At 37.7% G+C, this 16,112-nt stretch overlaps 1 protein-coding gene across 1 annotated transcript; it reads left to right on the top strand.

The window, feature by feature from the left end:
• Positions 1-8,912: 8,912 nt before the first annotated feature.
• LOC143562058 (uncharacterized) lies at positions 8,913-9,958 on the top strand. The gene is made up of 3 exons (XM_077049976.1): positions 8,913-9,055; positions 9,472-9,714; positions 9,796-9,958. The coding sequence occupies exons 1-3, from the start codon at positions 8,969-8,971 to the stop codon at positions 9,811-9,813; spliced, it is 348 nt and encodes a 115-aa protein (XP_076906091.1). The 5' UTR covers positions 8,913-8,968; the 3' UTR covers positions 9,814-9,958.
• The last annotated feature ends 6,154 nt before the right edge of the window (positions 9,959-16,112 follow it).

Raw genomic sequence — 16,112 nt, 5'->3', positions numbered from 1 at the left:
TAACACCGACATCACAAGTTACCTACCGCCAAAACCAAGCAATGGACCTGCTGAGCTTTTCGACTATGTTAAGCTTTTTAAGTCGTTTAACGTACCGGATTTGGAAATTTCTGAAGAAGAAGAAAGTGCTGCGACGAAGATGATACTTGATGAGGAAAAAAATCTATTGCAAAGACAGCTGATTGATAAATGTCAACCTTCCTCATCAAACACTATCGGTACCCCTGCTGCCTCTGCTGAAGAAGAATTTATCAATCCTTTTCACTCTCAGCATGAAACAACCATTGACGAGATCTCTTCTAATTTGGAAGATAATTTGCTTGTCGGTTCTGTTCCGACCACGAGAATTCATAAAGATCACCCTTTGGATAATGTAATTGGTGATGTGTCCTCCGGTGTACAAACAAGAAGTAGCTTGAATGAACACACCTGTGTTTATACAAGCATTAAGGAGACAGGAATACTCAATGAATGCCTGTACACCTGCTTTATAAGCCAGATTGAACCGAAGAATTATCAAATGGCTTTAAAGGACAGCTCGTGGGTCGAGGCCATGCAAGAAGAGTTGGCTCAATTCGAGAAGATGGAAGTTTGGACTTTGGTTGAAAAACCAAAGAATGTGCATGCGATAGGCACAAAATGGGTGTTCAAGTGCAAGAGAGATGATAAGGGGATTATTATAAGAAACAAGGCGAGGCTAGTCGTAAAAGGTTTTAATCAACAAGAGGGGATTGATTATAACGAAGTGTTCGCTCCTGTCGCAAGGTTGGAAGCCATAAGATTGTTTTTAGCGTTTGCTGCTTATGAAAAGATGAAGGTGTTTCAGCTAGATGTGAAGAGTGCGTTTTTGAATGGGAAAGTTGATGAGGTTGTGTATGTTGAGCAACCTCCGGGTTTTCCTGACCCAGACTTTCCAGATCACGTGTACAGGTTGAGCAAGGCGTTGTATGGATTACATCAGGCACCTCGTGCCTGGTATTCAACTTTATCAGATTACTTGCTCGAGAATGGTTTTGAAAGAGGGAAAATTGATAGCACGTTGTTCTTCAAAAGAGATGGAAGCGACTTCCTGCTGGTACAAGTCTACGTGGATGACATTATATTTGCTGCGTCAAAAGTCTCCATGTGTCAGGAGTTTGAAGCCGTCATGAAGAAAAGGTTTGAAATGAGTGCTATGGGTGAACTAACTTTCTTTCTAGGATTGCAGGTTGATCAGAAGAAGGACGGGATGTTCATTCATCAGACGAAGTATGTTCATGATGTGCTCAAGCGCTTCAAGATGGAGGACAGTTCTCCATATGATACTCCAATCTGCGTCAATCACAAATTGGGTGCTGAAGTAGACGGTGATGAAGATGTGGACCCAACTCAATATCGGGCAATAATAGGTTCTTTAATGTACTTAACTGCATCTAGGCCTGATATAATGTTTGATGTTTGTCTTTGTGCACGTTTTCAGGCAAATCCAAAAGAATCTCATTTGAAAGGTGCAAAGAGGATACTGCGGTATCTCAAGGGCAAGCCGAAGCTGGGGTTGTGGTACCCGAGAGGAGGAGACTTGGAGCTGGTCGCTTACACAGATTCTGATTATGGAGGGTGCAATCAGAGTCGGAAGTCAACAACTGGAGGATGTCAGTTTCTTGGTGGCAGATTGGTGTCGTGGCAATGCAAGAAGCAGACTTCAGTCGCAATTTCAACCTGTGAGGCAGAATACATGGCAGCATCCAACTGTTGCTCTCAGGTTCTTTGGATACAACAACAGTTGCGCGACTATGGTCTGAATTTCTTACTTACTCCTATTTGCATTGATAACACAGCTGCTATCTCAGTAACTAACAATCCCGTGAAACATAGTAAAACCAAACACATTGACATACGTCATCATTTCATACGGGATTGTGCTGAGAAGAAACTGATAGTGCTTGAAAAGGTGAATACACTTGATAATTTCGCTGATTTATACACTAAAGCGTTTGACAAATCAAGATTTCAAAACCTTATTGAACTGAATGGGATGATCAATCCCGAGTAACCATGCTTTTCTTGTTCGAAAAAAAAAAAAAAAAAAAAAAAAACGTCGCTAATCGCTTAAAAATATGTCGGTTACATCAGTTAGAAGGACTTGTCTTCGGATATGTTTTGGTCCTCATTTTCTACTTGTAGATTTTGAGGATAGCCATTAACCAGATTACTGATAGTGACCGGGGCGGTTTATGATGGGTTTTTTCATTCTTTCGCTTAAAATTAGTCGATCATACTTAGTTAGAAGGACTCATACTAGTATGTGGTCGGTCCAGCTGATCCATTGGATCTTCGGGATAGCCGTTTACCTGAAGACTTTGTTTTGGTCGGGGCGATTAATGTTAAAATTTTGAAAGAAAGTGGGAAATGAAATTATTTTTCAAGTCTGTTACTTCGTAAGAAGTTCATTTGCTATGTTTAACAGAAAATTGATACAACCTTGGAAAATGATAGATATACTGATTCTGTGTGCTTAACTAGTGAAGTTATTAGGCTTAAAAGGCTTTAGGACAGTCATTATATGTCATGGTAACTTTTTATGGTGCGTAAAAGTAGACGTGATACAAACTAAATCTACTTGATTTTACGTGGAAACTCCTTAAGAGTTTTGCATGTCTTCATATATATCTTTCCAAATGATAGGCAGAAAAGCGATTACCCAGTCATACACGAGCCCATGTGTGTTCTGATTCCCGTGAAGATAGCGTCTCAAGATACTGCAGTGATCCAGATTCGGGACTTGCAGTTAATTTATACTTTGAAGTCTATGTTTATTTAAAAAAAAAAAAAAAAAAATATTTGGAGTTATTGAAACATATTAGAGATGACAAAATCAAGACTTCACAATCATTGAGTAAGAGAGAAGAACGGGAAGGAGATCAAGAATACTTACAACTTAATCAGACACTATGGGTCGAGGTCAATTCGGGGTGACTTGGGGAAAGCCAAATACGCTTTGAGGATAGATAGGAGGCATCAATATTTCTGAGTTGTTGCCCACTTAAATTTTGAGGCTTAATTGAATATAACTCGTATCACAGAAACGATGAAAACCATCTTAAGTTATTTACCTGCTTACAACCTGTCTCTTTATGTCATAATACAGCTAAACACGGATCTATGTGACAGTCACATACTTAGTATGATTCCTGTTCGGATCTTTTCTAAAACGTAGCAGTCCCTATCGAGACTGAAATTTGATCCCTTATACTTTAAATTTTTTTTTTTTTTAAGTTTTTATACTTAGATAGTTTTATGATTTTTTAACTGGTTACTTAGAATTGATCATGTCATTTATTTCTTTAAAGGGAAGTTTTAAAGGGTTAATTGAAAAATGTTCAAATTATAAGGTTTGATTTTGTAAATATAGGCGATGTTGTTAAACAGGCGAAGTTGTGAATAACTTCGCCTAGGCGAAGTTATCCGTAACTTCGCCTGTATAACCCAGACCTTATATAAGGATGTTCAACAGTCGTAATTGTTCATCACTTTTCAAAACTCAGCGAACTTATCCGGCGAACTTATACTTTTCCGGCGAACTTGTTCTATCAACCGATTACGTGTTATTTATTCCCAGTTTTCACACCGATTCAAGGTTCGAAATGCCATTATATCACATATTCAATGTTCATTCAAGCGTCTAAATGTTTGTTTCGACTGGTTTCGAACCCTCGGACCATCGGATTTTGAAACCGATTTTCATAACTTGTGTTTTTACGTGTTAAGAACTATTCTGATCGTCTAGATAACCTTAAAACCATGTTATTCGGAGTCCTTAATCTTCAAACTTATCTTAAAATCTCGGATTTTGAAGTTTGAATTATCCTTCCTGTTGCCGTTTCAGATTCAGGCGAAGTTAGGGTTTAGGCGAAGTTATCCGTAACTTCGCCTGAAGCTTAAGTTCGCCTGAGGCGAAGTTATCCGTAACTTCGCCTGAAGCTTAAGTTCGCCTGAGGCGAAGTTATCCGTAACTTCGCCTGAAACTTAAATTCGCCTGAGGCGATGTTGTGATGAGGCGAAGTTAACATTAACTTCGCCTAGATCACTTTACTTAATATTAATTAGACGAACTTAAAGCTGAAGCGAAGTTGTTCCCAACTTCGCCTCAACTTTAACTTCGCCTATACAGAGTTTATCACAACTTCGCTCATGGTAACCAGCGAACTTGTGTTATTCATTAACGTTTATCTAACTTGGTTAGTTTGTTGCAGATATGGCAGCGGTAGCTGGTGCTGGAGGTGCAGGAGGAGACGATGGTGATAACCAACGTCAATTTTTCCCGGGTCACAATATGTACATCACTTTAGACCCGGAGGCGAGCGGTGTGGACTATTACCGCGAGATCATAACTTTCCTCCTACGCTCGAGGATTTTTCATGCCATCACAAACACTCTGCCGATATCCTTACCAAATATCGAAGACTTCTGGCAGACGGTCGAATACGACTGTCGTGTTGAGCCCCCGGTCATGCGAGCGACTGTGAACAATCAACAAGTTCAGTTCAATTCTGAACAGATTCGGGTGGCATTACGGTTTGGAGAAGAGACGAGGGACGATCCAACTGAGTTTGTGGCTCCGTTCCGTGATGGAGCGTTTCTCCGAATGGGCTACTCTGGTCCATTAGGTGATACCCAGAGGAGGAAGGGTTTCCTTCTAGATCAGTGGCGCTTCCTCATGCACGTTATGATAGTTTGCATGTCTGGGAGGAAGGCGGGAACGGATGGTATGGGTGCGACCATGCAGTCTGCAATGACTGCACTGACTTACAACAAACGCTACAGTTTCAGTCAGATGGTCTTTTACGAGATAGACAGACAGAGGAGGGCGATGTCTCGGGAGCGGTTCATTATGTACCCACGGTTCATCCAGATGATATTGAACCATGTGGCTCCGAATCTACCTCAGAGACGCCCGATCAGATACGTGGAATCTGTGAGCAAACGTATCTTTGCTCAATGCCGCACTTCAAGTGCGAGGAGCAACCCTGAACGTCGTCCAAGGCATACTCCACTGTTTGGGTTTTTAATCAACCCAAAGTATGTTCCTGCTGGTGGGGACGGGTTCAGAGATCCTCAACCGCGACAGGCAAGAGCAACTCAAGCTCCACCTGCTGTGCCTGTTGTGTCGGCTGCAGAGGATATAGATCTTGACGCTGTTTTTGGAGGTCAAGGTTATTTTGATATGGATCAAGTTGAAGAGGTGCAGGTCTCGGCTGCACAAGGTACGGGTGTGAGTGTTACTAGAGCAGCAACGTCGATTGCTAACTCAGATTTGGATGAGATCATGGATGAGGGGAGACGGTTGATGGTGTCTCGAGAGAGAATGTTTGGGAAAAGAAAGAGAACGGAGGATGATGAAGAGTCAGAAGAGGAAGAAGATATACATAAGTTGATAAGAAGATCAAGACGGGAAAGGACAGGTGCTGGCATGGGAGCTGGAGAGACTTCAAGGATGGTACGTTTTGCTCCGGCCGCACTGTCTGGTATGTCTATCGTTCCTACTTCTGTACAGGTTACAAGTACAAGCGCTGCGGATGTTCCCGTGGTGGCTACATCATCTGCTGGCATTCCATCCATCACTGCTATCCAGACGTCGACTCCGGAGATCGTGTCTCTACCGCCTCCAACGCTTACTCAGTCGGTGGTAGCTGCACGATTTGTAGAGTCAACGGTCGTTACTACTGCAGGGTTATCAGGTATGGTACCACCTGCGGTTACGCCTGCTTCTGATGTCTCGCCTTCGCCTATGTCAGACTCAGAGAGAATAGCTTCACTAGAGCGGATCGTGGCAGAGCAATCGAAGACTATTCAACGCCCAGTGGAAGCAAATCAACTACAGTCATCCCTCCTGGTTGAGCATGGGAAAATTATCGATGCCTTGAAGGAGTTCTTGGCATCTCAGGGGGAGATGAGCTGTAAGGGCGACGAGCTCAGGACGAAAAGAAGAAATGACCGAGACGATGATCCCAATGCATCGAAAGATGCAGGTGGTGAGCTGCCAAGAACTTCTCAAGCTCTTGGTACTTCCACAGCTGAGGGGGAGTCTACCGACGCGGCTGGTGGTGATGATGTGGTGTTGGTGGAGGATGACGTGATTGATGCGTTGAAGGAACTTGACGATGATATGTTCAGCGATGATGTGTTGTTTGATGAAGATGTGCTGCCGAGTGATGTGATTGAGAAGATCGGTGAGCAGATTGAGATTGAGAGTGAGATTGAGGAAGGAGAGATAGTAGTAGAAGACGTTGAACACGAGATCCCTGATGTTGAGAAAGCCGACATGGGTACTGAGATGGATGAGACTGAGTGGGAGGAGCAGCCTAGGTGGAAGGAAGGCTGTGCTCATTGGTTTATTAAGACCAAGAAGCCTGCTGTTCCAGCCATGTTCAAGAAGAGTTATAACATCAAAGGCTATGCTGAGTCGAAGAAGGGAATTATCTGTTGGATATATGATGAACAGATAAAGTTGTTTGTGGTGAAGCGTTATGATGGTATTCAATACTTCAAAAGAACCCTGAGATCTCTCAATACGTTGCCGGAATGTGAGGTGAAGGATTTGGCCAGGTTGGGCCTGATAAATAGAAGTGACGACAACATGGCAAGAGTGATTGGGAAGATCGTGTGGAAAGAAAGCATAAAAGAGAAGAAGTTTGAATTATTAAAGCCACAGAAGGGAAAGCTCGTGGAGGATACAGAAAGGGGAATGAGAGCAGATGGCAAGCCATGGATGGTGATGAAGTACAAACCGATCCGATGCATCAAGGAGGTTCCAATGAAGACTATGCCTCAAGATGTGTTGAAGAATCTAAAATGGTGGTACGTTGATTGCCAGACTGCTGAAGCCGTGATGGAAGACGAAGACGAACAAGAAGTGCTGAGGGTGTATGATCCGATGCATCTTGTTAACTTATCGAAAGCTGATCTGCAAGTGTTGAATGAAAAGAAGATATTCTATATTCCTGCTTGGAAGGATGAAGCAAGGAAATATCAGCGAGTAGTCACGGTGTGTGTTAGAGAAGGAGTGCACGCGTGAAGATACATGATTACGAGACAAGAGCTGAAAGATAAAGATATGAAGCTACTGCCAAGGGGGAGTCTGTTGATGCATAAATGTCAGTAGTTCATATGTCTAATGTCTGTAATCGAGTCTGTAATATTGTTTATGTATTTGTTTGTTTAAAGCGAAGTTGTTGACAAGTTCGCCTAAGCGAAGTTGTTGACAAGTTCGCCTAGGCGAACTTGTTGAACGAGCGAAGTTATGGACAACTTCGCCTGAGGCGAAGTTGTCGTGTATTTATATAGTGTACGGCTGATCGTTTTAGTGTTAAGTTTTGAGAGTTCGAGTTACGTGTAATTCAGTGAGTCAAGTGACGTGAGGTCGAGAGTCTGTAAGTATCACGGTTTGAGTTATTAATATAACGTGTGTTTGTTCGTATCGTGTTCGTGTGTTTGTGAGCTTGTGTTCTACGTCCGTAACGATCTACACAGGGATTCCGCACCTGTGTATATCGGGATATCTCGTGTGATCCGTCCAGGGAACCTACAATTGGCCCTTTTCACTTCCATCCCTTTTCCAAATCTTGTCCCGTTCCCTTGCAAGCAAAAGACAAATTTGTCCTTCGCTTTTTTAGGAGATAGAGAGTCAGGTAAGCATTGATTGCATCATTCATTCATATTCATATCAAGATTCGTTTTATTTGTGATAGTTTGTATGGCACATTGGGTCGAATATCTTTATTCTGGTAAGTTGCTTATATTAATCTGGTCTTGTTTACAATCTTTTATGGCAGGGGAGGTGGAAGGTTTATAAAAAATATTTGATGGCTTGTGGATCTGAAAGTAAACTGGAAGCAATGGAAAGACAACATGAAAGTAGAATTTGTTGTTTCTTGGAAGCTAGTAAATTTTGTGAACACAACAGCTCTGATGAGTAAGACATAACTTTCCAAAATAAATCTTAATTTAAATTCTTATAATTTGTCACTTAAAGAGGCATCATATCAGTCACTTTAAATCTTGACAACTGGGGAGAAATGGTGAAACACAATCACCATTTATAACTTTTTACATGGTACTTAGGTTTTGATTTGGTGCAAGCATATAGAGTTAAACAAGTTGTTGTGGACCCTAGGAAACGGTGGAGGTCATTGGCCCATAGTTCGATTCTTCTATATGGGGGCTCTAACTGATTACTTGATAAATTGTACAACATTCAACCTTCATTAATATGAGCAAAGCCTCTTAAAACTATTTAGTTAGGACCTACATAAACGTAACATTCTTCAAAGAGAGCTTATATAAATGTGATGTACTAATGTAGTATTTGTCTTCATCTTTTTTCTTCATTTAGCTGTAGGAATAATTGTTGTAATTACAATGACATATTACTTTGTTTATTATAAGAACTGTTATGTTTATTACTATATTAAAACACTGATACACTTTATTATATGTCGATATCCGTTGTTTATACTCATTTTATTTTTTTTTCAAACAAACATATATGGGACAAGATCCAAGTCAATTGGAAATGTTTCGTGCACGCTTCTCCAAACATGGAACTACAAAAAATGAGGAAGCTACAAATGCAATTGTAAGTAATATGCCCTTATATATTCATATACATATATTTTCTATGTGTTCTTGATGGTGTTAAAAATACATATCTTATTTTTGTTATTATATCTAATACAGACACAAATGCAACAACTTAGTTCTAATCTTCCCGAGGGTTTGACTGATAATCCTGGACCAGATGATGTTTTTAAAGGTCATAGATAAAGATCAAAATGGTGATGCAGTCATGTATGGTCTATGTGTTCGTGGTTCTGATGTTTGAGGTGTAATACCAAGTCGTTCAGCATGTCGTAGAGAAAACATCCAACTGAAGTCTAACTGTGAATAACTTACTTGTACCGTGGTCCAGTTAGAAGCCCAAGTATCCAAGATGAAAGGGTCGAAATATGGTTCTAGCGTTCCACCTGTTACATCATCATCTTTCCCCATTGTAACCGGTGGACCTCCACGTTTACAAGTATTTTTTTTATATAAATCTTTAGTGTTCCACATTTTGCAAGTTATCTTTTGTACTTCATCAGAAATACATTATAAACAATAGGTACGTCACTATATTTTGCACAAAGTAGATGGTCAAAAAGAGGATTAGTATGTAATTTGGATACTTTGTTAGACTTAGGATATGTAAAAGCTGCGAAATAGAGGTAAATATTTAGATTGTAGACTCATCCAAAAATTTATTGTAAATTGGTTATTAAATAACCGTTACATTGGGCTACACTAGATAACAACAATGCCTATTGATTTTTTTTCAGATTAATTTTCTATAAAGTGTTAGCCTGCTAGTGTAAAACCTTCTTTTTTGCAAAATGATTTTTGCACTATAATGACTAGAGTTTAATATATAACTGTTTTTTGAAAACTAAAATCTAGGTCGGAGATGAAGTTTTCCTCAAAAGCATTCTAAGCCCTACTGAGCCTGTAGCAAGAGAATGGGTGAAGAGCCTGGACTCAAATGAGCTAGTTGGTGGTACAGAGATTGGACCAAAATGGTGTGAGGTAAATGTTCAAATACCAATAATAATAGATGAAAAGTTGGTGAGACCATATGGGTTATTTTCCACATTTCAAGACTGTATTGGTGCATCCATCGCATGGCCTTGTCCATTCATCTCGGTATGTATTTGTTAAACCTGTGATACGAATAATTTTAATAACATGGAACTTAATGCTTATACATGGATGGTTTATTTGTAGGTAGTCTGTGAGGATTGAGGACGCATGATGACTCGGGATTTTATGGTGCTTGTTTCTTTTATTGCATTTAATTTTTTTGCTGAATGTTACAAGAGTTTATGTTGGATAATGTTATAACTTAGTTATGTTTAGTGTTTTCGTTATGAACAAGCTTATTTAATATAATGAAGTTTTATTTCTTTTAATATTTAAAGGTCCATAACCTTATCATAAAATTGTGTGTGTGGACGTTTAAAAAAGGGTTGTATAATATGATTTGTTAGGACTTTGAATTTTTATCCTATTAAACGTTAGAACATTGTAAAAGTGTCATAATATGTTTTTTAGGAGGTTGTTTAAGTTGTTCATATACATATTATGCGACCATAAAATTTAGTTTCATAATCTTGTTTTGTTTGGGATATTAGGACCCTTTTCTTTGTTCTATAATGTTCCATCATAAGGGTCCTATAAATTAATTTTTAAGGACACTTGTATGTGTCTCAAAAGTTTAAAATTAGGTAACATTGTAAAAGTGTCCTAATATATTTTTATTGGGACGCTTTTTGGGTTGTTAATGAATATATTATGCTACCATAAAATTGGTTTCATAATCTTATTTGGGATATCAGGACTTTTTTCTTGGTACTAAAGTACCTATAATGTTACATCATAAGGGTCTTATAAATTAAATTCTAAGGACACTTGTATGTGTATCAAAAGATTAAAGGTAGGTAAGAACATGTTAAAACATTGTAAAAGTGTCCTAATATGTTTTTGTTGGGACACTTTTTGGGTTGTTAATGGATATTTTATGTGACCATAAAATTGGTTTCATAATCTTATTTGGGATATTAGGATGCTTTTTGAGTTCCGAGACTTATTATGACCCTTTACATGAAACGCTTTTCTCGTTGGTCCTATTAAATGAAATGTCATATAAAATAGCATTTTAGGACGCTTTTGTGCATACTAAAAAGACATTTTTGTTGTAGTGACATTTACATCATTCAGTCAAGATATGTTACTAAAATTGAAAAACTGAAGAAAATGTATCTTGATGAGAAGTTGAAAAATAGTCAACTTCAAGTTGAGGTAGACTTTCTAAAGAACTTGGTGTAAACTGGAAACATTTGTGGTAATTTGAAAAAAATCAAGGAAGATGATAAGTACAAAGTTGTTGCTTCACCTTTTAATGATAATTACTCATTGAAAGTGGATAAGGAAAAGAGAAATTCTTACATTAACCAGTTTAGAGAGGTGTTTGATGATAGAAAGGAGTTTGTTGAAAATTACAAATAGTTGAGGTTGATGACAAGGGTGATTTTTTATCGAAGGCTGTTGAAATAAAGGTTGAAAATTATGTTGGTGTGTAAGTCTTAGAAAATGACTTTGATGATGTTTTATTGGATAAAGATGACTTGAGTGATTCAAGTGACAAAAGTTCAAGCAATGAAAGTTTAAAAGAAGAAAATAATGGACAAAATAAACCATAGAACAAGATTCCTATGCTGCCAAAGATAACTCCGAAGATGAGGAAGCATAATGAGCAAATGAGAAGGGAACACAAATCTTTTAATACATGTGGTGATCAAAGGAAAAGAAGGACAATAATAAATATGCATACAGAGTGTCACAAAGAAGTGAGAGTGTCAGAGAGAACAAGAAAACAGAAGACAACAAGAGGAATGATGATCTATTCTTTCCTGTCTATCCTGTGTTTTCTAATCAAGTATTGTTTGATATTGGAGAGGTAGAAAGCATGGAAGAATATGAAAGAATACAGTCAAGATTTAGAAGCAATAAAGATGACAAACCATTCAAGATGGAAAAGATAATATTTGTAAAAAGTTATGTTGAGAGAAAAGACATAAAGATTGAAGAATTTATACCTTTCTCAATTAACTATGATGGGCTCTTTACTTAAAAGACTATTGGAGTTGATCCTCCAAGACCAAGTGAGAGGTTTAAAAGGGGAAACTCAAGTGAAAGCTTCAAAGGAAAAGTTTGGTGTAAAATTTATGATGTGTATGGTCATCATATTGATTCTTGTAATGATAAGTTTGGACAAGATTTTGGTTTATACAAGAAAAAGTACAATGAATATTTGGGCAAGGGTAAGAAGATGCTTGATGTTCTAGTGAACATTGTTACAGAGGTAAGTAAGAAAGAACTGAAATTGTTCACAAGAAAGAGAAGAAGGATTTGATTGAGAAGAAGAAAGCTCCAATGAATAGACAACCTATCAGAATTAACCCTGATGTGGATTCTAAATCAGTAAAATCTGTTGAGTCTAAAAATTCACCAATATGTGGAGAAAATTAAGAAGAATGTGTTCAAGAAGAAGAAGTTAAAAGAACTAAATGGTGATGAGAAATTTCTTCTGAAACATGGGTTTGAGCCACTTGGATTTTTGTGGAAACCAAGGGTTCAAGCACAAGTAATAGTTGAGAAAAGGGAGTTTGTCATTTAAGAATGCACAAGCATAGTTCCCTATGTTGGAACTTGATTCAATATGGATATGAATATGATGATTCATGGGAAATTGTTTATGAGGACCCCAAACCAAATGCAACAAGTGTTAATGTTGCTGATGATTTGCAAGCTGATTCAATTTGTATTTCATCACTTAACTGATTCATTTCTCTTTAATTTGTGCAGGAACAATCCACACTAGTGAATGATGTATAGTGTATGGACAGTGGATGTTCCAGGCACATGACCTGTGACAAGAGGTCACTGGTAAATTATGAATAAAAGTTTGAAGGACCAGTTGCATTTGGGAGTGATGAAAACGAAGGGAAAATTCTGGGGAAAGGCATTCTCACTAATGGAAAAGTGTCTTTTGATAATGTGTTCTATGTGGAAGGATTACAATATAACCTATAGAGCATTGCACAGATGTGTGATAAAGGTTATAAGGTTGGATTTGATGATTTTCATTGTGTCATCCTCAAACCTGAATTTGTAATTCCTCCTGATATGATAATGATGATGGCTCCTAGAAATGGAAACTTTTATGAACTGAGAATGAAAGATGCCATTTCTAAAGGTGGTACTTGTTTTGTGTCAAAGGCCACTGAAAATGAAACAAAGTTATGGCACAGAAAGCTTTATCATGTCAATTTAAAGAATATGAACAAACTTGTTAAAGGTGAACATATAATTGGTTTACCAACAAGGGAGTTCAAGCTGGATGACAATTGCATTTCATGTCAAAAGGGAAAGTAGCACAAATCATCACACAAAGCAAAGCTTACAAACTCAATTGAACGAAAACTGGAAATGCTTCATATGGATCTCTTTGTTCCTGTGAGTGTTTTTAGTATTGGGAAGAAAAGATATTGCTTGGTAATCATTGATGATTTTTCAAGATATACTTGGGTCTATTTTTTGAATTCCAAGGATGAAGCTGCTGAATTAATCAAAGGTTGTGTAACAAGAATAGAGAATCAATTGTATATAAGGGTGAATGTAATGAGAGGTGACAATGGGACTGAGTTCAAATATGGGGTAATAGATGAAATTTTCAAGACTAAAGGAATATTTCAATAATTCAGTGCTCCTAGAACACCTGAACAGAATAGAGTTGCTGAAAGAAGAAATAGAACACTGATAGAAGCAGCAAGATCCATGTTAGCAGATGCTTACTTGCCTGTTACTTTTGGAGTAGAGGCTATAAACACTTATTGCTATGTTCAGAACAGAGTCCTTATTAACAAAAGTCAAGACAAAACTCCTTATGAGATCTTGTTCAAAAGAAAACCCTATATCAAGTTTCTCAAACCTTTTTGTTGCAAATGCTCATTGTTGAATACTAAGGACTATTTGAACAAGTTTCAATCAAAATCTTTGGATTGTTTCTTATTTGATACTCCACACACTCAAAGGCATATAGAGTCTATGTGAAAGATCATTTGAGTGTGATTGAATATTTAGATGTGTTTTTTAATGAGAATCATTCAACACTATTGATGGAGAAACATGGCTATTTGATCTAGAATAATTAATCAAATCTTTCAAGCTGTACCCTGAAGATTTGATGATACTTTGTATGGGACAAGTATCCATGAAGAAACATCAAAACAGAATGTTGATTTAGACAAATTATGGTCAAAGGTTGTGGAGAAGAAAAATGAATATTCTTTTACTAAAAAAGTTACCAATGATGAATCTGAAGATGAAATTAAGCAAACAGACAATCTTGATTAGTCACAAGATCAAGAGCAATTTGTCAAAAATGAAGTGCAACCTGAAGATCAGCAAGATCAATAACAAGCTGATAGACAATCAAATTTTGAAACCTTGCTACAAAATTTGAACATTGGAAATGATATTGCTTCAACATCCCAACAAAATGTTGAAGAGGTTGCTGATTTGAACCAAACAGAATCAGATTTGATTATTGAAGAACCTAATGTTAAAGATTCAAATCTTGATACAACTATTTCATCAGATCAAATTATACAAACTTTTTATGCAGAAAGAAATCATACTGCTGAAAATATCATTGGAAGCATTCATGAAAGAGTTACAAAAAGTTGTTCTGAATATGCAAATATTTGTTTGTACTCCTGCTTCTTATCCCAATTGAACCCAAGAACATTGTTCAAGCATTAACAGAAAATAGTTGGGTGGAAGCAATGCAAGATGAGTTGGATCAATTCAGAAATATGCAAGTGTGGGAACTTGTGGATAAGCCAAAGGGAAAGTATGCAATTGGCACCAAATGGGTTTTCAGAAATAAAAGGGATGAAAGAGGGTTTGTAATGAAGAACAAAGCAAGACTAGTTGCACTAGGATGCTTACAAGAAGAAGGAATTGATTTTGAGGAAGTGTTTGCACCAGTGGCGAGGCTAGAAGTTATCAGAATATTTTTAGCCTATGCTGCTTCCAAGAACATCTGAGTATTTCAACTGGATGTCAAATCTGCTTTCTTAAATGGAAAAATAGAAGAAGAGGTGTATGTCACTCAACCTCCAGGTTTTGTGGAACCTGAGTATCCTAATAGAGTATACAAACTGAACAAGGCTCTATATGGACTACATCAAGCTCCAAGAGCTTGGTATGATGAGGTGTCAGACCACCTACTTGTTAATGGATTTCACAGGGAAGCCATTGATAAGACCCTCTTCTACAAGAAAAGAGGAAGAGATTTACTTATGCTTCAAGTTTATGTTGATGATATCATCTTTGGGTCTACAAATGAACAGATGTGTTTGGAGTTTAAGGAAGTAATGAAGTCTAAGTACTGCATGAGCTCAGTGGGAGAAATGAATTTCTTTCCGGGATTGCAAGTTCAACAAAAGAAGGATGGTATATTTATTTTCCAATCAAAGTATGTGCAAGACATTTTGAACAAGTTTAAATGTTAAGACTTGAAGATTGCTTCTACTCCAATGGACACCCATGAGATGATGATAGCTGATGAAAATGGGGAGCCTGTTGATGAACATGAATATAGAGCCAAAATTGGATCTTTGATATACCTGACTGCTTCAAGGCCTTACATTATGTTTGCTGTGTGTGTGTGCGCGCGCGCGCAAGATTTCAATCATGTCCAAAGATGTCTCATATGACTGCTGTCAAGAGAATATTTAGATACTCGAAAGGAAAACCTGATTTAGGGATATGGTATCCAAAGAACCATGCCTTTGATCTACTTGCTGATACTGATAGTGACTATGATGGCTGCAACATGAGTAGGAAGTCTACATCAGCTGGATGCCAATTTTTGGGAGACAGGCTAGTGTCATGACAATGCAAGAAGCAAACAACTGTATTAATCTCAACTGGCTGAAGCTGAGTACATTGCTGCGTTTGCATGCTGTGCACAAGTCCTTTGGATTCAAAATCAACTGCTGGACTATGGTTTGAATTACTTGAACACTCCTATTTTCATTGATAATACTGCTTCTTTGTTAATTTTTAAGAACCCAGTCCAACACTCTAAGACCAAGCGCATTAAAATCATACATCATTTCATTAGAGACTGTAGTGAAAAGGGTCTAATTGAAATGAAAAGAGTTGACACTAGTGACAACTTGGCTGATTTGTTCACCAAGCCATTAGATAGGATAAGATTTCACTTTTTCTTGATATGATTATGCATGATCAACTCTGATGAAGTCTGATTGATGATGTGTGCTCATTGTGCTAACTATCTTTTGAAAGGTCTTGTTGAGTGAGTTGTGTTTGATCTGTGAATACGTGTTTATGCTTATCTGATATGTGCTTTGATTGACAATATGTGTAACTTAGGCATCTATGATGTTTAGGCTTTATTTCAGTAATTGTTGATAACATCTTGATAAGTGTGTATGCATGTTTTTTGAATT

Source organism: Bidens hawaiensis, unplaced genomic scaffold (genome assembly GCF_021521415.1).
Source record: "Bidens hawaiensis isolate Kalapana, Puna unplaced genomic scaffold, B.hawaiensis_p1.1 tig00020898_1, whole genome shotgun sequence".
In the NCBI taxonomy this organism is placed as follows: domain Eukaryota; kingdom Viridiplantae; phylum Streptophyta; class Magnoliopsida; order Asterales; family Asteraceae; genus Bidens; species Bidens hawaiensis.
The sequence above is the reverse complement of the archived record's forward strand: the minus strand, read 5'-3'. Positions and strand labels throughout refer to the sequence as shown.